The 25,178-nt window shown below is 36.9% G+C and overlaps 1 protein-coding gene across 5 annotated transcripts in view; it reads right to left on the minus strand.

Annotated features, from left to right (window-relative positions):
• Window positions 1–1,100: 1,100 nt before the first annotated feature.
• LOC105216385 (uncharacterized) overlaps window positions 1,101–25,178 on the minus strand; it is a 159,729-nt gene continuing 135,651 nt past the window's right edge. For 3 of the 5 annotated variants that reach the window (XM_029042929.2, XM_029042928.2, XM_029042927.2), the window contains exons 3-12: window positions 11,889–12,088; window positions 9,117–10,238; window positions 8,732–8,810; window positions 7,547–7,650; window positions 7,207–7,350; window positions 5,968–6,192; window positions 5,393–5,599; window positions 5,099–5,309; window positions 4,891–5,023; window positions 1,101–4,836 (exon numbers count right to left, since the gene is read on the minus strand). In XM_029042929.2, the coding sequence (XP_028898762.2) occupies window positions 2,371–4,836; window positions 4,891–5,023; window positions 5,099–5,309; window positions 5,393–5,599; window positions 5,968–6,192; window positions 7,207–7,350; window positions 7,547–7,650; window positions 8,732–8,810; window positions 9,117–10,238; window positions 11,889–12,088 (4,891 nt within the window). In that variant the 3' untranslated portion in view covers window positions 1,101–2,370. Of the gene's footprint in view, window positions 4,837–4,890; window positions 5,024–5,098; window positions 5,310–5,392; window positions 5,600–5,967; window positions 6,193–7,206; window positions 7,351–7,546; window positions 7,651–8,731; window positions 8,811–9,116; window positions 10,239–11,888; window positions 12,089–12,998; window positions 14,388–25,178 lie in introns of those variants that run through there. The other 2 variants (XM_029042925.2, XM_029042926.2) reach the window with 2 other exon arrangements.

Consider the following 25,178-nt stretch of genomic DNA (forward strand, 5'->3'; position numbering starts at 1 on the left):
TGTGTATTACAAAAAATAACCTACACACACATATTAGAATACTAATACTAGTACACAACAACATGTACATACATATAGATACTTATACATATATATATATATGTAGTTAAAGCATTTGCACTTTTATTCACATTGCAAAACATTTATAAATTTCAAAATTTTGTTCGTGCTAAAAATATGCACACATACATATACATACATACATACATATGTGTGCATGTACTTAAATGACATAACAATCATACATTATATTAAACGCGTACATACATATATGACAATATTTGATACATAAAAACAACAAGTACACATAATACATATGTTGTATCAACACACATACACATACACATACACCTAATAAACTGTAATGATTTTGACTTCATTTTGCTTTAAAAACTACTCTAAAAATACAATACAGTTGCGTTAGCCTAAAATTCAGTTGTATGGCTTAAATTTAAGATTTGTGATATTGGTGTGTTTCGTTACAGTTCTGAATTAGCAGAACTTACTTACATATATCAATACAAGTATCTTTACTACACTTATGTTGAAGGTCCTTTTTTTATATATTTTTATATATATGTTTGTTTGTATGTATATCGGTAGTTAGCTATGTTCATATACTTGCTTTTAACAGTCTAAATCATACACTTTTACATACATATATACACACATAAAAACATTTGTATAAGCAAATTCAATAAGTTAATATTATAACTGTAATATATATATATAATATTTTTGCTTTATAACTTAAGCCAATTGGAGTGTGTTCAGTGCTTTTTAATTTTTTAATTCAAAATCAGTGGGGTCACTCTGTAAGCTTGTAATCCTTCACTTGCCTACATTTGTTCAAATTCGTATTCTCATACATTGATTTTTTTGTTGTAATGGATTACCGAGTAACTTATCAGGTTAATATATATGTATGGTATATGAATAAAAAAATTGTTGTAAATATATATGTATGTATATATTATGGTGAATCAGTCTAATTTGGGAATGGATTGTGTCTTAATGCACTTAAAGTTTTTTTGTTGGATTGGAATAGGGTTTAATAAATGAGCTAGCCGAAAACTGTTGACAGTTTTATACGCATATACAGTTATTTTCATAAAATATTAAAATTTGAATTTTTTTATAAATCGTATAAATTGACCCGAGTAAAATATTTCTGGATTTCACTTGTTTTGATCGGTCATATAGTGGAAAAGAACAACCAAAAAAGGGAAACTTCGGTCACTCATATTGTAGGCCGTGAAATTTCGTTGTGCTAATATAGGGTTTTTCAATAGGGATGCTACAAAAGTAAACCGATAGGGACAGCTAAGTACGCCATATTTTTTGCCGCTCTTTCAAAATTTTTCTTCAGTAACGTTTGCCATTTCATTATGGAAAGATATACAATCCAACAATGAGTCCAAACTATTAAAATTTACTACCGAGATTCGGAGTCAGTGGTCTCAACTTCAGGAACGCTACGTCCTACATAGTGATGAGGCTCATTTCAAGCTCAATGGCTTCGTCATAATCAAGACCGGCACGTTACTGAGAATGGCAATCGCTACAGCTCAATCATAACCGGCTATTTTTGGCCTGAATTGGATGATGTGGAATTGGAAAATATGTGGTTCCAACAGGACGATCACAATCGCTTTATAGAAGTTTGGCGAACGTGCTATCTCACGAAATAACCCAGTCAATTGGCCGTCTCGGTCGTGCGATTTGACGCCGTTAGGCTATTTCCCGTGGGGGCTACGTCAAGTTTTTGGTCTATGCCAACAAGCCAGCGACGATTGATGAACTTCGTACGAATATCGAACGTGAGATTACAGCAGTATTGACCATTTATACTTGAAAACCGTCGAAAATTGGGTTCTGCGTCTGGACTTCTGCAAGCGTGCCCGTGATGGCAATGCAAAAGAAATCGAGCTCCATGTATGGAATGGCATGTACTTTCACAGGAATAGAAATTTAATTGATATCCCGTATAATAATAACCGTTTTTGTGATTTTCTAGCGCTCTTATTGAAAAACCCTTTACAACAACAACAATCTATTTTTGTAGAATCTGTATGTTTGTTCTAATTATCTTGTCTAAGGGTCAATAAATTGTAAATTGCCACGATTGGCTAACGTCTAGTCTTTACTATGCACCAGTCTACTTTTAGAGCTCATTTATATACAAATAATAAAGTTGTTGAATCAGGTAATGTGCTGGGAAAAGAATCAAGGCTTGGAACTTTACCAACAACAATTTAACAAATTTTAATGTGCTTCCTCCTAAACACGGTAGTGGCTGCGCAAGGCTATTTTATATATATTAGTTTCTTTAACTCACTCTCTCAACTCATGCCCTCACGCATACATAACTCATATCAGATGCGATTTACGGTTGGCATGCTCAATGGCCGCTAAGAGTTCGTGTTTTTGACGCACGTAGAGTCTGCCTTTGCGCCACGGATTTTGCAATTGCAGCGGCTTAAAGTCATCGCGCAAGCAGCGCTCACGTGCGCCTATCACCGCCACCAAGCAGAAGTTCTCCAGCATGTCCGCCGTGTAGATGGGTCCATTGTTGCCCTTCAGAACTGCCGCCATATTCAGTTGTTTCACCACCAAATTGATCACTTCACGCGCCGTTGTCTTCGGCGTCACATGTAATTTGAGACTGGTGCCGGACGCCAGTCCCGTATTGTAGGCGGTATAGACTTGTATGATACCTGAGCTGGGCGCGTTGCTCAGAGCGGCGGCATTGGTTGCTTGTTCGGAGGTGTGACTGGAACCGCTTGCGGTGTCCTCTTCGCTGCTCTGTCGCGAGAGACTTTTTATAGAGGCAGTTTTCGCCGTTGTAGAGGTAGAAGCTTCCTCACTGCTGATTGGCTTCACACCGGTAGGCAGCGCGGCATGTGTTGACTTTAAGTAGAGCGCGCCATCGCGTAAATTTGCGCTCGAGGCAGCCTTCACTTTGCCGCCAATGCATTGCTCGATGGCCGTTTGGCTGCTAATCTTGGACGTTTTGATGTCATAGTCTGAGCTGGAAGAATTTTTCAGTGAGAGATTTGAGCCGGTGGGCAAGTAAGGCGCTGAGCTGGAACAGTGTGTCGTGCTGGCCAGCGATGCTGGCGTCGTGACATGCTGTGTAATGTTGGAGCTAGTGCGTTTACGATGCGTTGCTGCGGAGTGTGTATGCTTTGTGCCATCCAAGCTGGCCAGCGCTAGAGTGTCATCGGAACGTGAGGGTGGTATCGCAAAAATCTGTGCGAGTTCGTTGTTACTGCCAAGCGCTGATTCCGCACCGGAATAGTAGCTGCGCGTTGTGTACTGCGACGAGGTCATTGAGTCACCGCTATTTTTACGCAGTGAAACATCGGAGCTTGTGTAGCCACCCATACCAACTTGCAGCAGTTGTTGCGTACCGGTGGAGCTGACAGTTTTGCGTGAGTCGCTGCTACTTTGCGACTTGGCGGCGGACTGTTGTGGCGGTATCATGCTTGCGCAGGAGGTGGGCGTATTTGCACTACGACCAAGATTCTGTTCGGACTTTGAATGTTCGGCTGCTAGGCAATTATTGCTGGAACTCTGCGAATTGGCGCCCGGTCCTGGCCAGCTGCCACGTCCGGAACTTTTTGTGTACTTAGCATCACGTGTTGGCGGTTGTAGCAGCTGCTTATCCACAGCACGTCCGTCCCTGCACTTGTCGCTGCTATTGCCGTAGGCAAGTATATCTTTCATGATCTCCGAAGATTGCGCGTTTTTGTCGCGTGCAAATGCAATCACGTCCATCAGCCAACGCACACTCTTCCACACAACATTGAGGTTCGCCGACAGCTCTTGCAATTTCGCCAAACGCTCTTTGGCCGTTTGCAGTTCGCTTGTGGAGAAGGCTTCACGTTGCGAGTGTGTGGCCAACGCAGTGTCCAATTCAAGTATACAAGAAAGACGTGCATACTTCTGTATTATGCCGGGCTGGTAAGTGCGCAGGTGTATCATCTCAAAAGCTTGTATGCTAAGACTGGCGAGATCGTCACGTTGCAGCAGCAGCTCTGACTGTCCGGGCACGGCACAAGCCAGCTCGACGGCGGGACAGATAACTAGAAAACTAATGTCTTTGCTGTGCTCGATAACTTCGATGTCATACAGACGATGCGTCTTGGCATCCTCCGGCTTGATATTCATGTAGGTGAACAGCTTATGTGCCGCATTGGTAAGATCGTAGAGAAATAAACGTTGGCCTTCGGTGGTCTCTTCAGTACTCGTATTGAATTCGAGCGCCATATTTAAGGGACTATTGCTGCGACTGTTGGAACTCGTGGACTTTTTGCGCTTCAGTATCTGCCATTCGTCAGCGGTGATGTGACTGTTGTCACGCACCTTATAATGCGGCAGCACATTGGGCGTCTTCACGGGCACCACAACCTGTATCTGATCCATAGAGCATTGCATTTTGAGATAGCCCAAATATAGACCGGGACTTAGACGTTGCGTTGACGCTTGATGATAGTGTATTTGCTCGCTGATGGAGGAAATTAACATCTCACTGATATTGTAGTCCTCCAGCAGTGCAACAATCTTCTTTTGCAATTTATTCAGCGGCAACCAGCGTGAGTTGAGTATGGAGACGGTTTTCTGACTCTTCACAGACTGTATGCAAGTCAAGACAACTGTGCCATGGGAATCGCGCAGTGGTTTGTAGAAAAGCTGACCCAAGTCATTGAGACCCAACGTCGATTGCATTTGACAAACAGCCGACAGCAGTTTGGTGCGAAAATGTACGGCGGATGTTAGATTTCGTTCCATATCGGTACGCAACGACTTCACATCGTCCCAGGTGCAGGCAACCTATGTAGCGAGGAACGTTAGAAATTGAAAATGATGTGTGGTTAAGTTACTTACCTTCATCAGCCAATGGTAATCACTATATAAACTACTCGGATATGTCTCGTCTATCTCGATGACGGGTAAGAAATCTTCGCTAGTCACCAGCACTTTGTCTTCACAATAAACAACGCTCGCCAAGTAGATGCCGCTGTTAAAGTAGAAATAGTAATGAACGTTATTATAAAGGGACTAACCCAGTCGGCGATTGAAATAAAATTCTTACCGTCTCAAGTGCTTTTGAAATTTCGATGCCACCGAAAATAATTGCTTTATTGTAGTCTTCTTTTTTGGATTGCGCCGCTGTGCCGCACCCACATCTAATGTCAACTCCGAGACATCCGCTGGCCGCGCCAAACGTACTGCCGTAAAAAGATTGTCCAAAACACGCTGACGTCCCACATAACGATCCTCGCGATTATTGAAATCGCGCCAACCTAGCCGAGAAAGAGGAAACAATAGCAAAACAGCAAGTCAATTAAATGTGGAAAACAAAGAAGAATCTTCTAGTTGAGCTTACTTGACGGCACGACGCTAGCTGGCACGGACGTTTTGTAGGCGCCCCAACCTTTGACATTGCCACAAGTAGCGCGTATGAAGTAGCGGCGTCCTTGTGTCAAGCCGCCTATCTGACACTGTGTGCCCATATTGCCGTGAAAACTCGTCCAGTCGACCAATTCGCGTTCGCCCACAATATTGCTGAAATCCGCACGCGTTGACCATTGCACTGTGCGTGGGTGGGTTTGTGTTGTTAGTATTTGGTGGGTATTGTTGTTTTCGTAAACAGGGATTTGCGGTGTTCAATTTGTGGTGCGCCGACGAACAAACAATGATGAATACATAGAAAATAAATGAAATAAATAAATAAATGAAAATATCGAAAGTAAACAAATCAGTTGCAGCGCATGGCTTTGGACGGACAAGCAAATACCAATGCATACACAGAGTCAACATTCCTCCGCCTTTGACGGACGAAAAGTGAGGCAACACAGTGTCCTCACTCAACTGTGTGCATTCATATTTTGTTTACCGTTGAGTGCGCTGGTTTGCTGTTAGTTTTTACTCTCTTTTTTATATTTTTTTTGCTCCGCTTACCTTTGAATTTCGTGGCGATTGCACCTTCTAACGGTTCGAGTATTTGCAGCGCAATCGAATTGTCGCCCGTCACATCCACCGTCACCGAGGCGGGCGCATCCGGTGGGCGCGTCTGATCCCAGCCGAGTAGCAGGCGTCGCAAACCCTTCACGCGTCGCTCCCAAATGCCGATTTGCTTTTCGATTTCGTTGCCTGTGCAGCCGGTCACCGAGGAGCCAGTGTTGCCTGTCGCAAGCGTACAAATAAACAAATAAACGAATCATTCAATGATTCAATGAACAAATGAATGCACAATTGTGGGGCGGTACAGCGGAGTGGGCGTGCGGATATACAGACAGTCAGAGATGCAAACAAATAAACAATACAAAACAAAAAAGTGTGGTTAGTTGTGCTTGCAAATTTGCAATTCTAGTCTCAGAATTTCGATTGTTTATTGTGTCGGTATTCAGCGTCAAGTGGCGCTGTTGATTGCATGCTATGAAAGCTGTTCCGGGTAACGCCACACTGCGTGCAAATATGATGCTAGTAGTGTAGTGTTGTTGTTTGTGCACTCATATTTCAATTATGTTTGAGATCATTCAATGCTGGACATGATCAGCATAACAAATAATTGTATGGCAGCATAGCCAGTGTAACTGTCAAGTTATGTAAGTGGCATTTGTGGGCGAATGCAGGCCACGCAGCACAAAAGGTATATATGTATTATATAAGTGTGTATTTATATCGAGTGATAAATTTTATTTTTATCTAAAGAAAGCTGTTTTTGATTTGTGGCGAATCGAACAAACAACTGGTATTAATACTGGTATAATTTAATAGAGTAAACTGATATAATCAAATTGAATTAGAATAGCGCTCGTTTAACTTTAGCAACATTTAATAGTGTCTGGCTGTCTTATTTATTGAATTTACTTTGAAGCATCGTAGAGATCGTCTCTCCAGAGAGCTGGAGAGCTGAAATACCCACGGAGTTTTGCAATTTCCAATCGACTGGTGACTTGGAAAACCAGGTATCGAACCCAGATTCTGCCTGTTATATATTTGTAAACTGATTTCTTAGAAACACTATTTATTTAGAAATTAAGAATAAAATTCAAAAATCATATCATATTTGTATTTCTATTCCGCACACGCTTTCCGCTTACCAATTACTAACCCATTTACAGCAATGTATGTAACACAACTTAAAATAAAACAATAGTTGTAAATCAACTTTAAAATGGGTGATGAAAAACTCACCAATAATAATACTGGATATGGACGGGCGTGATGTGAATGTGGGCTGACAAAGACCACCATCCGATGTGCCACTCAAATCCTGTATACGAGACTCAGCATCTTTGAGTAGAGCATTCAATTTATTACCGATGGTATCTGAGGAGACTGAGGAGATAAAGTAATAGAATCCAATTAGAACAATGGTTGTGTATAAGAAAAAAAAAACAAATTAAAAAAGATGAAATATTTGTGGTAAGCATTAAACATATGCCGAATTGTATGCTTCGTTTTTTACTGTTATTTCAAAAAATAGTAGCCTACATTTAGGATAGTGTTGAACATTCATTTAAATGCTACTTACATTGTGTGCCTTCGATTGCGCCATGTTGCAACAACATTTTGGTCATCGAACGATTGTTGCTAAGTACAGCAACATCCAAAGCTGATAGGCCATCACTATTTATGCTGTTGTTGTTGTTATATTAGCGGAAACAAAATTAAATGTAAAAAAAGGAAATCATATGAATTATTAACATAAGAAAATATAATGAAAGTAGAAAAAAGATAGTTAGGAAATAGTAGTGGAGATATACTAAGGACTCACTGACTACTAGATTTTAGTAGGAAGTGTTATATTGATAAGAATATTTCGTTTAATTTTCTATATTTTTTGGATTTTGCTATCATTTGCTATCAAATGAGTCTTTCCATTCTTACGTTCATGACCTCATAACGTATTTTATTAAATGCTATTCGGGATCAAATACGGACCGATTTTGTCTCCTTTTCTCATTTTCTCATTTTTTCTTTCCCCTAATACTTCCTTCTTAATTATCTCGGCTTAATACCGTACTCATATTTCTAAGAGAGTTTCTTCAAGAGGTGTTATTGTAGTTAAAGTTATTTATTATATTTCTGATCTCTACATGAAATATTGGAAATTCCTTAGAATCAAATTGACCGGCAGTTTGTTACACGTGTACTCGCATGTAAAAGGCTTTCGAAATCGCTTTTACTCGTTGCGGTCAATTGGCAATCACATGCTGACAACTGACACATGTCAATGGTTTACATTGGTTGATAGACATTACTCGTACTAGGTTTGGCAGAAAGACAGCTATGGGCATTTGCATTGTAATTGTTACTCAAAACCAAATCCAGCATAAATACCCTTTATACCAGTTGGTATGTAAAGGAAATGTTGCAGGTGGCAGCACTGTCATAATGTGATGCGTATTTTTTCACTATGGGTTAGGAGAATATTTAAAAAATTTTCTTGGGTGGCATTTATTGACAAAAAAAGTGAGGAGAGTGTTGAAAACGTCTCTACCTAGTGCACGTTTCCTGTTATTACCAGCTGAATGGCATGTATTTCAATCGGTTCCATTTAGAACAAGGAGTAGATTTATTTAAAAAAGCTGACAGTTTTTTTTCCATATCCTCTTTAAGCAACTTATATGTTACTTTGAGATAAAAAAGGGGGACAGTACCTTAACCTCAGTGACCAAATAACCTTAAATTCAATTCAATTCAATATGATACATACCTATTGACATCCACATCGGTTGATTCCAAAATTGTGCGCGCCTTGTCGAGATGTCCATGTTCAACAGCCGAAAACAGAGCTGAAGAGGCAAACAAAGTTTAGAGGTTAGTTAGGTATTGTATAACAGTAATATATAATTGTATAAAAAAATGTGAGTTAGAATGCATATAAAAATTGTTCTTTGAGGTTAGTGAAAGCGCAGCGTTCGTTGCACAAAAGCAGCTCAACAACTGACCGAGAAGAAGAAGCAGCAGTTTAAATACACTTATACGTTAAGTTAGCAAGCTTATACGATTACGATTACAAGGTATTAAACTAAAGGATTAGTAGCGATTACTTTGGATTTTTTTATTAAAATCGATTGCCTACTTTTAGGCTGGCCTACCATGTTGATGTAAATTGATCTGATTCAATTTGTCCAACTGCGCCTGGGCCAACTTTAATTGTTTCTTCGACATTTTATTGCGATACGGCGTGTTGCCACAATTGCCGGCGCCGACATTCGAAGTGAAACCATCGCTAACGCCGTCGGCGCTGATTTTCGTGCGCACAAACGCCGAGTGACGGTAAATGGCCAAATTCGGTGGTTTTAATGCCAACTCCATTGATTCGTTGGCATTTATTTTCGGTTGTTTGGCCGATAGCGACGCCTGCGGCTGTGCGGCCATGGAATTTCGCGCTTGGCGTGCCACACTTAGGCCGCCGCTGCTAGAGCCATTGCTGCGCTGCTTGTCTGCAGTCATTCGCAAAATTTTATGATTATTGCTATTGTTGTTGTTGTGGTGACTTGTATTATTGTTGTTGTTATTCGAGGCACCTAAAGGCATTGTTGTTGCCATTTTTGTGGTATTACTTCCTGTCGCTGACGTCGTTGTTGCTGTTGTTGCTGCTGCTGCTGCTGCTCTGTTATTTACGCCTGTTTGTGGCAACAGAAATTCCATTTCACGCAAATCATTGGACGTACACGAGATTGCGGTGCGTATCTTGGCTACAGCAACATTTGGCGTCCATTGCTCAGACCAGCGGAATGTATTGACGGCATCCAAACAACCGTTTTCGTCGTTATTATCACCGTTAACTGCTGCCGACAACTGTGTTGAGTGGCTGCTGTTATTGTTATTGTTGCTATACGACTGCTGTGCACGTATCGTGCTGTAATATTGTTCTTCAGCGTTATCACGTCGATTATTATTATTATTGTTATTGCTATTACTACTGTTGTTATTATTGTTATTGCTATAGCTACTGTTTTTACTATGCGCAGATGCTGCACGTCTCAACACCACAACGTTATCGGCATCTGCATCGACAAAGCCACCATTGTCGCTATCAGCATCATCAGGTGTATCAGCTTTGTTATCAATGAAGTAGTAGCTACTGCCCACACCACCACTATCTTCCCCTTCTTCTTCACCTGCTTCTGCTTGCTGCGCTTCTTGTCGCTTATCGGCACGCGCTTTTCGCCAAATCGCACGATCGAGCGTTAAACTATGCGGCAGAATGTTGTCTTTGTATTCGCAACGACAACGAATACGATTTGTGGCGATAACGGAAAGTAAAATGAGAAAAATTATATTTAAATAAAATGAAAAACTCTAATATTGTTTATTAACTAAGCGTTATGAAATGATAATAGTAAAGCGAAAATAAAATGCGGTGACAAAGAAAAAATAATATTTTTTATTAAAAATCATAATGACAATTTTTAAAGAGTAAGTTTAGGATAAAAAAGATAGCGCTAAACCAGGCTCAATTAAACTTCAAAACCACACCCTAACTCTAGCAATGGGAGAGTAAGCTGTTAGTGGATTTTTGAAAATATAAAAAAGTAGTTTTGTTTTGGTGAAAAATTTAGTAGAATAAATGCAAACAGCCCAAAGAACAGCAGTAGACCAGTAGCTAAGAGTAAGAAATTTGCAGAAACCTTAAACAATTTTAGGAAAAATATGAGATTTAATTTAAGAACAGGAGTTTAAGCTTTTGAAGACTTTTAAGAAGAGTTAATTTAAAGTAATATCAGAAATGAAAGAAAATTGTAATGAATATTGATAGAAAATATATAAAAAATGATTTTCAAATTATTTTCGCCTCCAGAAGAGGTGACAATATATGTATATTACAATATAAATCGATATTATGTGATCACTCATGAAAAAATAAATTAAATACAAAAAAATTCAAAAATGTTGCCTACATTTCGGCGCATTCTGAAATTTATTCATAGTCTAAATTACAAGATTTTAGTTATGTTTGAGAATTAGTTAGTCAGAAGATGGCCTTTACGCTGTGTAACGTTGAGAATTTCACTGTCAAATAGAGTTTATCAAAACGGATTTTATATATCTCAGTCTTTCAGCGTATATAACGTTACCAAAATAGTTGTTGCCTAACTCGACTTACGATATTAAATATACAGATATATTAAAATTTAAATTTTTTAAATGTAATAATACATTTCAGGCTTTCAAAATCACCCAAAATTGAGTTAAGGCATCATTCTTCTCATTGTTTCAAATTTTCTCAAACAAATCTTTCTCTATCACTTGCTTAGTGAACTTGTGGAACACTTGTAAACAATAATGTGTAAAAGTTTTGAAGCCACTGTAGCAATACAATAGCTTATCAACAAAACATACCACACAGTTTGACCACATGTTATAGAAATGGAATATAGCAAAGCCCTTGATTTGCTTGATTATTTGTAATTAAGTAGCTATATTAAGAGTATTAAGGGTGCATGTTTGTAGGTTTGTGTTAAATTAATAATATAAAGTATATCCATATGTATGTGTATGTATATTTTGTAGCGATGCATTTATGTAGATATGAGCAATTCAATTTAATCAATGAACAATGCGATTGCCAATTAAAACCCAAACTCAACACCACTGCAATGTAACCATCGAATCGGGCGCAGCCTAACATGAACTGTATAATAATGTAGATAAATGAATATGAAATTTAATTTTGAGCAGATAAAGATCGAAAGTGTAAACATGAGCATGTGACTTGTGATTTGATTGGCATGTGAGTGCTTTAGTTAGCGTGACTTGTATGGTTTTTTTTTGTTTTTAAAAAATATATTTTTATGTAAATGCTTTGTAAAATTTATACCCCATTGGCACACCCTTATTACATAACAGGCAGTTCTTCTTACCATTACCCGCTTGCGCGCTTGCCCGCGTCTGTCCCTTTTTCGTCGCCCTTGACGCACGTACATCGCAGCTGGTTGTCTGACAGAAACGACTCAATTCGTTGAGCGTGTGAAAGGACTTTTGGCGTAATAGTGCGCCGGGTGAACGCAGACAACCGCCAATTGGTAGATTTTTGAAAGTTTTATTCTCATTATTATAACACCTGTAAAGAGTATATGAGTTGGTCGGGGGTTGTGAAGATTTCAGATTTACAGTTATAAATACATGCATATATGTATAAGGACTCTAAAAATTTTACGAGATTAGTGCTTTCCAGAAAGCGACTATAATTGTTTTAACTTTTAGCCTCGGTGAGAAACTTTCATTATTTGCTCCTTATTGTATCAAAAATAAGCAACTTATTTCTGAAAGACTCTTATCTAAGAGTCTGAATCTTGCAAAGAAACATTGCCTACATTTTGGCGCTATTTGCTAAACTTTTTAACCAATATAGCGTTAGTTGAAACCGATCTAGGATGTAAAAGGAACTTCATTAACGATTGCGAATACCTAATTCTAAGCACTTTTGAGGTTATATTAAACGAAATTTATAACGAAATCCTATTTGGCCATAAGAATATGATTTTCTGATGCCTACATTTAGGATCTAAACCTCGAAGGAATGGCAAGTCTGCCAAAATATGACTTCTATTACAAAATACTATATTTTTCATATCAAGAAGTGTTTAATTTTTTGAGGGTTCGTTGGTTGATAAAACATGTTTTCGAAATTTCTGAGGAAATTATATTTTGTTGTAGATTGCAAAGGAGTGTAGATAACTTAGTCGTAGAACTTCAAGAAATATTATTTTCAAGTTGCAATGAGAAAGAAAAATGCTTACAAACGCAGTAACAAATAATTTAGCTGACGAGAACACAGTTCAGCTGATAATGTTTCACATATTTTCACGATAAACAACAACTCAGCCGACTGAGTGCCAGCGCTTGAAACTATTATGACACAGTGAACACCCATTCACGCACACAGAATCTCACAAATCATTTACAGCTATTTCACATGCAACACAACTACTAGATTACACTCGTATTGTTTTGTTTTGTGGGACACCTACGACTATTCAGGTACGGCACCGGTTTCCTTATTGTCGCCGTGCGCATGCGCGTCGTACCATAAATGCCATCGCTACCGATTTGCAGCAATTTTGTCTCCTCGAAATGCTGCTCTTGACCGTCAGACACGGCCATTGTTGCCTGCGCCGCTAGCTCCGTCCAATGTGTCGACTTTTGATTTGAATTTGCTATTGTCGTAGCTGTGGTCGCCTTCACCGTTGCCTGCGACACTGACACTTTGCAAGCGGCTTTCAACTCTGCACTGCGCTGCTGTTCGCTCAGGTATTTAAGGCAATAGGACTCGGGTATTTGTAGCAATTTACATGCTTTGCGCGGCACACGTAACTGTGCGGCTAAAAAGTTCGTCTCTGCCGCGCGCCCACTCAACGGTAGCCCGGCCATGAGGCGTTCAATTTCAGTTGTTTTGCATTCGTCACGGCGCTCTTGCGGTTCACATAATTGCCGTGTTGTTGCGGCGGTTGCATCATCACCATCCATCGCTTGATTGGCGTGTCGTTGTCGCTGCATTGGTCTTGTCAGCGCCGCAACCGCATCCAGTTCGTCGAGCAGACGCGCTGCTGTCGGTGTTGTTTTGTTGGCGGCCGTGACGTTATCGCCGCACTTGCGTGCGCGTAAACTCAAGTGGGTGTGCAATTTGAATGGCGATTGAAAAGCGTTTTGCCGCGTCTGATGCAGTTTATCTTTGAGCAGGCGGAAGGAGGCGCGCATCGAACGCGAACGTTGCAACGAGTTGAAAGCATCACTGACTGGCTGTGGCGAAGCGGTGGCATCGTAGAAATCGTCGTTGGTTAGTGTTACATCCGAGTCTCTCTCCTCCTCTTCGGCGCCTTTGCCGCGGTGGTGCAAGAGATTTTCCTTTTGTAGTTGTTTGTGTTTGTGCTTACGTCGTGCATCCTTTTTATGGCTGAGCAATTTGACATAGGCGCGATTAGCGCGACGTCGCTCCATTTTTTACAACGAGGAGTATTTTATTCCCTTCAAATCACAACACAAATTTACAACGAAACACACACACATTCAACTATATCACAGTTTGTATTGAGTATTGAATGAAAATCCTTAAATAAACGCTGCGCGCACGAAATCGCCGTTAAAACAAGGGCGCGCATGCGCTGTGCACAATATAATTTCCACTAGCAAATTACAAACAATAATATTCGGACGGGTTTGAAAAACAAGCGACACGAACGTTACAAAAATCGAAACTAAATCAGCGTTCAGTCTGGCAAGCGTTTCAACCCTCAGCTTCAGAGAGTCTATATTCGTTATACAGTCGCAGGGAAATCAGTGAGTCATTAACTTCAGATATCACTTTCTGGACGTTGGTGTATTGTGTATTCGCTGTTAGGGTAGGTACATATATCCTTCATTCTAGACACTCTCTTCTCTCATTAGAATTGCCATAGCGACAAACGAGAACCAAAGCAAAAACAAAACAATTCAAGCCTCTTCTTGCATTTGGTTTGTGTTTATACCTGTACCTATAGGTGTCCCTTATTTAATTCAAAATAATTTAATACATACATATATATGTATATAAACGAATGAAACTAGTAGTGAATGTGTCATCTACAAATAATTCTTGCTTGTGGTCACACACATTACAGCAAACACATGTGTTTTACCTGTGTTCTTCTGTGTAAGATCAATTAAATTATCCCTGTTTTTGAACCGTTTGAGGTTGAAGGGAAATTTTTATTGTTGCAGTGGTAAATTTGGTTGGGAAATTTATTTTACACTGTGAAAAATTGTAAAGTTATACAGTCGCGTAATAAAATTTAAAAAATCTTTGGATTATAAATATAATAAATTTATTTTATTTAAAAATAAAATAAATTTTATTTTTATTGTTAGAATTTTAGAATTAAAGAGAAGGGTAAGAAATAATATACCCTCATTATTTTAAAGATAATAAATATGTGTGATGATAAGAAGAGTACGTTGACAAAGGACAAAGGTCGTCAACCTATATTTCCCTACTCAAAAAGAACATTTATGTCAATCTTATGGCATTTAATGAGGAAATAGATATCTAAAGTGGAGTAATAGGGAAGGAAGATACCATCTCAGTCTATACCGACAGGTCCAAAATGGACTACGGAGTAAACACGGGAGTATATTTCGATGATCGGGACATTTCTCTCTCTATCCGTCTACCGAACTCGACCAGCATTATTCAAGCGGAAGTACAGGCGGCTCTCCTGATCATATCGTCTCCCATGACCAATTCCAGCATAGTCCTTAACTCCTAAACTACAAGAAAGCACTGAGCTCACTAGAAGACAAGCTCCACCTAGACTCGATCTGGGTTCCCGGCCACAGGAACATTTTCGGCAACGAAAAAGCAGACTAGTTGACAGGAGCTTTTCTAAACGAATCCGAGGCACAGTTAAGGGGTTATATACAGTTAGAATTTTCAAAAAATCGATTTTTTATTTCATTTTCTTAATGTACATACTATATTTAAGAATACACACAGAAAATTTCATATCGTTCCGGTGAATATTTTCAAAGTTACAAGCAAATGAAAAATTTGAAAAGGCGTTTCAGAGTGCTTGGAAGTACAAGGTCCAAACTTTAAATGCGTTTTTCTCAAAATGGTGTTTTCAAAGTCGGTGACCAACATTACTCGAAAACGGCTAGACCGATTAGTCTCAAATTTTAACACGACCTTCTTAAATATATTTTTTTAGTAATTAATCGAAGATTTTTTCTCTCCGATAAATATTTTTTTTTAAACAATTTAAGGCCGAAATTTCGGTGAAGAATCGGTTTTTTTTTTGAGAAACCGCCATTTTGTCAACAAATTTTATTTTGCTTATTCCTTCGATTAATTACTAGATTTAACATTATTTTAACGAAATCTGGATGATCCAGTTCCGAGATATAGTGGTCACCGCAAAACGTCTTTTTTGAGAGGAGCCCCTGGAGATCAGCTGTAGCTCTTTTTCAAATAAATATTTTTACTAGTACTAAGTCTTAAAATACAGTTAAAAGATACCATAATATGTGTATAAATTTTTGGATCAATAAATTAAAAAGTTTTCTCAGAAAAAAATTCTGGAAAATTCACTTTTTTCGGCCGTCTAACTGTATATAACCCCTTAATACCAAGCCCGCTAGGACCGATCAGGAAAGAGCTCAATATACAATTAAATGCCCATTAAATAGGTCCAGGAAAAGTATTTTCATATGCGTTGAAATTGGGAATGCCCTACAATAACATCTGCCGAGGCTGCGAACTAGTAGGGAATAAGGAAACAATTTCCCACTTTCTCCGGCACAGAACACTTGGAATCCATCAAGCATCAAACCTGGAATGGATGTCTACAAAAAGCATATCGGACATTAGTAGCTTCATCGAAACCACACAAAGGTTTGAACGAGAAGATAAAAAGGTCTACGAGTAGTGCATCAAAATGGCACAGCTAGTGCCATCCGAAAATCGTTTTGAGTATAGTCTACTTTTTGATCATCATATACATATATCTCTAGAAAATGTCAATCTTTCGTCAGTGAAACTTATTTTGAACTATTGAGGCAGAGACGGGTATATATTTGGTGAACAAATTCCCAACGTTCATATTTGTATAATGCATTAATACATAAAAAAAATATATCCAAGAACACCCTGATAAACGAAAATTTTGAAGAAAATGTATAAATTTGGCTTTGAACTGTAAAAAAATCCTCCGTATATGACCCTCATATGGTTTTCTTATTCTTTGACCTATGATCTCAAAGGAACGATCCTCAAGGTGATGAAAGACAAAAGCGAAATTTGTCAAAAGTGTAAAACGATGTGATCCTTTCAAAATTATATAAATATTGGCAATAGGAATCTAGAAGAGTTTTTCTACAAATTAAAATCTTTTTGCCTCTAACTATAAAGAAGTGATCATTAAAGAATAAATGGAAGAAAAATAAACTAGTTTTCACAAGAAAACATTATATTTCAACTGAATTATGTTAATGAAATGCCGCTGACTTTTCAAACCCTTCTCGTACAAATGTACATTTGTATTTGTTTGTATTTTCAAGTGCAGCTAGTTTAAACTTCTATTTGTATTTATAACATAAAATCACATCCGTTGAATGAAATAAAATATTCACACACTCAATTAGGTAACTAATCCCTTAAATTGGTATAATAAACATATACGTATACAATAACAAATGAACATATGTATGTATGTATGTGTGTGGCAGTCTGCATGCGACTGAGCTATAAATAACCAACATTATATGCATTTATACATATTTGCGTATATTTAAACGCAGACTATTTTCATAAACAATGAGACTGTGTAAATTGCTCAAATCAACGATGCAGCTTATAGTCAAATAAACATGAACGCACACAGGCTACATATACATATGTATATATGCATGTATATATATTTGTTTGTTGTGTGCTTATGAGCACACTGTGATAATAATCGACGAAATCACAAACGTCTTGTCTGCTTCATAAACGTTTCATAATTCATATTCATTTGAGCGCAATTTCACAGAGTTTAAGAGCAACAGCAACAGCAGCCAGCCAGTCAAAATCAATTCAAATATATTTATTGCAATCTTGGTTTCATACACGTATGTATATGTGTGTGCTTGCAGACAGTTTTCTTTACTAAATTTGCTTTATTATTTAAGTTAATTGCCATTTCCTTATTCAAAACGTACAAGCACAGCTGGTACACATCCTCGCTAATTCGCCCACAAGCCACACACACACACATACTATACTACACTCATAAGTATGTGTGTGCCTAACTGTAGATTGTGTGGATTTATAATAGTTGGAGGCGTTTTTGGGGTGAAGTAAGGTCATGTTTGTGAATTTCATTAAGACTTGTTAGTTACATTGAGATTGCTTGTTTTACTTTTATTGCTGTCAGCACAGGGTAGTTGTAAATAATGTGTGTTGTAGTTGTAAATTTTGTTGATTACCTATACATATATCCTCTTTACATGCCACAAGTCATCTTACATTTATTTAATTTGGGTGAAAATTTAACAGGAAACACCAATTGGACTCGCTTGACGTTGAGCTTGAGGCAAACTGTGTAGCTTCACTAGCTAAGCAATCATAAGCCATGCACATTCAAGGTTTCACAGTCTACACAGGAGAGTGTATGAATTTGATTTGCAGCAAAACTATACTCATATATACATACAAACACATTCACACACATATATTTATATATATATATGCATATAAGTATGTATGTGTTTGGGTCGTTTGAGTCGTGACCCCAAAATCTTCACGGCGATTATGCAAATCCCGCCTGTGTAACACAGCATTTCAACAATTTAGGTGTCTCCCTATCGTCATCGCCTGCTCAACATCTGTGTCTACCTCGTCACTGACTTGCTTTCATACAAATACATACAATCTAAATCTCTTTTGGTCATTTTATGGCTGTAAAATCTGAGGCAGTGAATTGCACGAGTTGCGGGTGGATCTGCGCGTTGACAGGATTTTTGTTTTATCATCGATAAATCTAATGGATTATGGCGGAGAATCAAGTGAGCAGCCAAGCAACTGTACTGAAACGAGCGAATGAGCGCGCAAATGCGGTAGTAGTGGCACGTGAAGACGATTGAAGGAGATTGAAGGAGACTAGCAGAGCTAGAAGACACTGGCAGCATGCGGCATTTGTATTGACTTGTGAATTAGTAGTGTGCGAATAAGTGACTTAGGGGACTCACTGTCTTTTCTAAATCCACATTAATCAGATATGCAAATTTCTTACATAACAAACATACAGATATACATAGAGATATATAGTATGTTTTAAAGCGAAAGATTTGAAAGATTAGCAAAAGTGTAACTGCGAATTTAGGTTAGGGTCGTTTGATTCATTAAATTTTTATAGAAAATATGAAACTTAAAAGTCAAATTAATAGTAAGAAATTATTTTCAGCTTAATAACGAATGCAATTATTATATTAGGGTGTTCCTAAATGTAAAATTTTATGGGTTTTGTAACGTCTGGACTTAGAATTCTAAGCGATCAACTACTGTCATCTAAAAAACATTTCCAAAAATTATTCTGAATATACATATACAGTGGAACTTCTCTAACTCGAATCACCATAATCCACAAAAACACTTCGAGTTATAGAGTTTTCATTAAAACATAAATTTTCAAAATGCTGTAAAATAAGATTTATGCAATCCATAAGTGTAATATCATATTTTTTGTTAGCCTCCATACGATATAGAGAGACTCTTTTAAAATACTGCCTCGATAGAAAAATTTTAATTTTTGCCCTGACCAAAAAATTCGATATATGGAAGGAAATTTGTATGAAAGTTGCCTTCTATTGCCACTTCAAGAGTTCGAGTATAGAAATTCGAGTTAGGGAACGAAATTTGTATGAAATTTGGCTTCAAAACGCTATTGTCAATTCAAGTGTTCGAGTTATGGAGATCTAGAATTTTAGAAGTTCCACTGTACAACAACAACATGCAATAATTCTGTGAAATAGACGCACCTTAATGTTGTCTTCTGAACTGATTACTTTTCCTTTGAAGAAAAAAATATATTGAACTTCATAAAATTCTCTAGTTTATTACCATTAAGTTAAATACATCCAAAGAAAAATATCAACATATTAAGAAACTAACTCTTTGACATCCTCACGCTCAATGCTCATAGAATTATCCAATGTCGATTGACGATTTATGACCGAAGTAAAATCTTTAAATATTTCATTTTTATTTTTTGAAGAAAATGAAGCTTGTATTTTATGAAAGCTATTTTTTACTAAGTTTCTATTGCGCTAAGTAAATATAATATTTATCATAAATTTCCATATAAGAACCACCCTAATGTACCTGGCAACAAGCCAGCTGTTGTAGGCGAAAGCGAATATGGACAAATATGCACATCCTTTCATACATATATTTTCGTGTATCGTCGAATAAGTGACTTTTGTCCGTTCAGCTCAAAAAAGTTCACTACAACAACAAAAGTCCAACACATACGAAGAAACACACAGACAAACTCATATATACACACACTAAAACGGCTCATTGCCCCAACAATATTGCTTAGCATTTACATCAGATTTGTTATTGCATATATCCCTTTTGTTGTCAAGCTAGTTGTTATAAAAGTTGAGCAGAGAATATGCAAATGACTCTGTCAAATTTGCATACAAAACAGGCGGGAGTTGGTGGGGACGACGGCGACTTAGTCACATAGTCGACCTTTGACAGCAGCAGCAGCAGCAGCAGCTCAACCAACAAATAGCTTAGAGATACTCATTGTGCTGCTCAGAGTGACTTACGAGTGCTATGCTGCTACAACAACACACACTACTACCACTGCAGATACATACATATAGAAGAAGAGTAGTAGTAAAGAGATAAGCCACTCTGCAGATTTGCTTCATTGCGGGTGCGTTGTGAATGCGGGTGTTTGTCGGTGATTACTTGTAAATAACCGAAAATGCATGGATTTGTGCTTGTGGTTCACAATTTACATGGGATTTGTGCGAACTTTAACTGCATGTTTCTACTACTCCAAGTATTTGCAGCAATTTATGTACTCATTTACATATATACTCAGAGATACATACAAATGCATATTTATTTGCATATATGATTTAAGTCAAGGACGTTCACATTGACTTCGAGGCACTACCAATTCGTATAAAGTATGAAAATAAACAACAATAGCAACAAAAAAACAAATTGCATATTCACAAAAGTTGTGATTTGCTTTTACATTTGTATGTACATATGTAAGAACATTGAGGGTATGTCTGTATATACTATTTGGGGGTTTTGAGTTTTCACAAAATTGTCTTTTATTGAGGATAAGCTAATAAATATGTGTAGAATAGGTGGGAATAATAAAATTAAAGATTGCAAGTTGTATATGTATTATTTTGTATTAATTTGAAAGCAGTTGACTAAGTAAATTAAGGCGGAGCCCATACTGAAGCATAGAATAAAATTCGGATACTTTTAAAAAAATTGAAGACATTATTGCCTTTAAAATCTAGTTGATCTAAAGAGCAAAAATTGAGAAACACTGATATTTTTTCTCAATAAGTTGATCATATGATGATATGATGTGATTCGATGATGGAGTTGAGGTGAAGTTCGGCCTTGTTTTATATAAGAAATCCTGTCGAAATCATTGGATTACCATCATATGACTAAATGGTGTTGATGCGATTTCAAGTTGATATGGTGATGTTGAACGAATGGATGTAATGAGTCACTCTAAAGTTGGGTAGGGATAAACCGTTTGATTTTGGCAAAACCGATAATATGTTCGGGCCGCAGATGGCAGATGGTTAATACCAACCAACGGTCTTACTGAATATTATAAAAATATATAAAACATGAAATAAAATCACATCACCATTGACAAGTCAAATAATGTAGTCGCAACTAAATCACCGTCTTATCAATAATCTTCAAATCCCTTCTTATTACTACACTACACTACTACTCTACTCTTATTACAATACTACTACATATAGGCTGTCATTCACAGCAAACAAGTGACGTGATGTGGTGATGTGATGTGATTTAATGTGGTGATGTAATTTGAAATTATGTGATACTGTGATGTAATTTTATTTGATGTGATATTGTGATGTGATATGTTTTAATATGGTGACATGATTCAATATGGGAGATCTAACTATTTAAGCTTCTGTCTGCTGCGCATAATATATAGGAAAGATTCATGGTGATCGATCAGAAATCGTATCGCATGATATGATATGATGTGATTCGATAAAAGAAATCGGGTCGAAATCATTGGATTACCATCATATCACTAAATGGTGTTGATGCTATTTGAAGTTGATATGGTGATGTGATGTCGAACAAATTCATATGACTATGAGTGACTCTAAAGTTGGTAAGGGAGAAACCGTTAGATTTTGGCAAAAGCGATAAAATGTTCGGGCCGCAGATGGCAGATGGTTAATACCAACCAACGGTCTTACTGAATATTATAAAAATATATAAAATATCACATAAAATCACATCACCATTGGCAAGTCAAATAATGTAGTCGCAACTAAATCACTAAATAATCTTCAAATCCCTTATTACTTATTACTACACTACACTACTACTCTACTCTTATTACTATACTACTACATATAGGCTGCCATTCACAGCAAACAAGTGACATGATGTGGTGATGTGATGTGATTTAATGTGGTGATGTAATTTGAAATGATGTGATACTGTGATGTAATTTTATTTGATGTGATATTGTGATGTGATATGTTTTAAAATGGTGACATGATTCAATATGGGAGATCTAACTATTTAAGCTTCTGGCTGCTGCGCATAATATATAGGAAAGATTCATGGTGATCGATCAGAAATCGTATCGCATGATATGATATGATGTGATTCGATAAAAGAAATCGTGTCGAAATCATTGGATTACCATCATATCACTAAATGGTGTTGATGCTATTTGAAGTTGATATGGTGATGTGATGTCGAACAAATTCATATGACTATGAGTGACTCTAAAGTTGGTAAGGGAGAAACCGTTTGATTTTCGCAAAAGCGATAATATGTTCGGGCCGCAGATGGTAGATGGTTAATACCAACCAACGGTCTTACTGAATATTATAAAAATATATAAAATATCACATAAAATCACATCACCATTGACAAGTCAAATAATGTAGTCGCAACTAAATCACCGTCTTATCAATAATCTTCAAATCCCTTATTACTTATTACTACACTACACTACTACTCTACTCTTATTACTATACTACTACATATAGGCTGCCATTCACAGCAAACAAGTGACATGATGTGGTGATGTGATGTCATTTAATGTGGTGTTGTAATTTGAAATGATGCGATACTGTGATGTAATTTTATTTGAAGTGATATTGTGATGTGATATGCTTTTATGTAGAGACGTGATTCAATATGGGAGATCTAACTATTTAAGCTTCTGTCTGCTGCGCATAATATATAGGAACGAGTCATGGTGATCGATCAGAAATCGTATCGCAGAGTTATGATCACATTTGTTTATGCAAAGCGCCAACATCTGGTCCTATACATATAAGAATTCTAGAAACGTGTGGAGGGGACACAATTTATCGATATTTTTAGGTCAGCACACTCTTTTATTTTAGCCAGTTTATTACAGCGTAAATCTTTGCTAAACATATGCTTCCCACCAAATGCCAATCATGTCTCCATTCCAACAGTTTGCCTTTTAATTTTTTAAATCGTGAATTGTCTATTTAACCGAATTCGTGGAAATAGATTATTGTTTGCAAATATAAAAATGGCGTGACAACGGTTGAAATTACAGATGAGAATTTTGTGACTGTCTAGACCATTTGTTTAATATATGCACATATCGGTATACACATACGTATGTATGTATTGTACTATATATGTATGTATTATATGTGTATTGAAGTTGTATTGCGCATTGAGCCTGTTGTAAAACGTGCTCGTTCGTTACTGTCTTAATTATCACGTTCATTTCCTTTTTATATAATTAGTCAGAGAAATTAACGTGACAATAACTGAAATATTCCACCAATTTGTAATTGCCTCCTTTTTCAATAGTAGAGTATGGTATTCAGACTGACCTGAATCTTACTAAAATCTCCCTAACAATGTTCTAACATATTTTCAATTTGCCGACCGGGCGATCTAATGAAGGACTGCTTTTTTATTTCTTATTATTTTTACTTACATTTCGATTCGAGTATGTTCTAAGTATGTGGATATTTTGGTAGATAGATTCTATATTAAATGAAACTTCCCGACATTTAAATATCCGTTCTGCTATTTGGCGCGGAGACGAGTTCAATATGTTTGAGATCATCAAAATCGGTCCAGTCAAGCCCTTGTAAACTTATAAACGATATAGCAATCCTTAGATTTAGATATATGTATGTTTTCTACAAAATTTATTGAACGAAAAATAATTTTAAAATGTTATAAAGTAGAAACATTTTCATGTTTGGCTAGAGGGTATATTAAAAAATATATGTTTGAACGAGGTTTATTCAAAAAGTAATATGACCGTGTTAATTCCAGCAATTTTTGTTAAAAATTGAAAAAAGTGCTCCTAAATATTTGAAATATTGCCAATGGTATACTGAGGATACACTAAAAAAATGCACGTTTTCGCAAGATATGTCGATAAGGAATATTACTCTGAACGATATAGACCATCCAAATATGCGAGTTAAAACATAAAAGAAAATAATATTGTGCAGTTACCAATCCGCTATCAGAAAAGTTTGTGGTAATGTGGGGGTCTTAGTCAGCTGTTTTGAGTATGAATTTTGTGCCAACAGGGTTTCTGAAGTGATTGATTTTTATCAAAAGAATATTTGCTCAAAGAGTTATAACAAACTATGGGTGATGGCTCTAAGATCCAAAACCAAAACACATTGTTTCAATGGAAAATATCATTGGAATCACAAATCAAAACACGCCATCGCGGAGAAAATCGAGGAATTTAAAAAAAGTGAAAAAATTAGAAACAAAAATTCCCCAAACTTTTAGAAAACCCCTCGTATTTGACTAAACATACTCGTATGTGTCTCTGAGTGTAATTTCATGTTTGCTTTGTTATTTACAGATTATTCATATGTAAATTCATTTCACTAATAATATAGAAAACCAACAAAAAAGGAAATACTAACTAAAAAAAATGAAAACGAAGAAATGCAAATTTCATAGCTTTAACATGACAAATGCAGTGACACAACACAAATCTATAAAACTTGATACAATAAAACAAAAAAAACAAAAATTAGAGAAAACACACAACGTGTTAAAAATTGCGAAACAAAAGGAAAAACAACAACAAACAAACGGATATCTAAATAACAGAATATGTTACATAAAAAGCAAAAAAAAGGAAAATGTTAAAGAGAATGAGTGGTATGTAGTACAACAACAACAACAGAAAATAAATAAAAAAAGATTTATGGCAGAAAATTGCATAGAAGCTCTTGCGCTAAAAACGCTTAAAGTGTTAAAAAAGGTAAAAAATATACCTAACGAGCCAACAATTACGCTGCAGGAAATTATAAAAAATAAGTAAACAATAAAATCTTTCGAAAAAAATATAACTGAATTTAGTTGTAAAATGTGTTACAAAAACAGCTTTTTGCTT

This window comes from Zeugodacus cucurbitae, chromosome 2 (genome assembly GCF_028554725.1).
Source record: "Zeugodacus cucurbitae isolate PBARC_wt_2022May chromosome 2, idZeuCucr1.2, whole genome shotgun sequence".
Taxonomy (NCBI): domain Eukaryota; kingdom Metazoa; phylum Arthropoda; class Insecta; order Diptera; family Tephritidae; genus Zeugodacus; species Zeugodacus cucurbitae.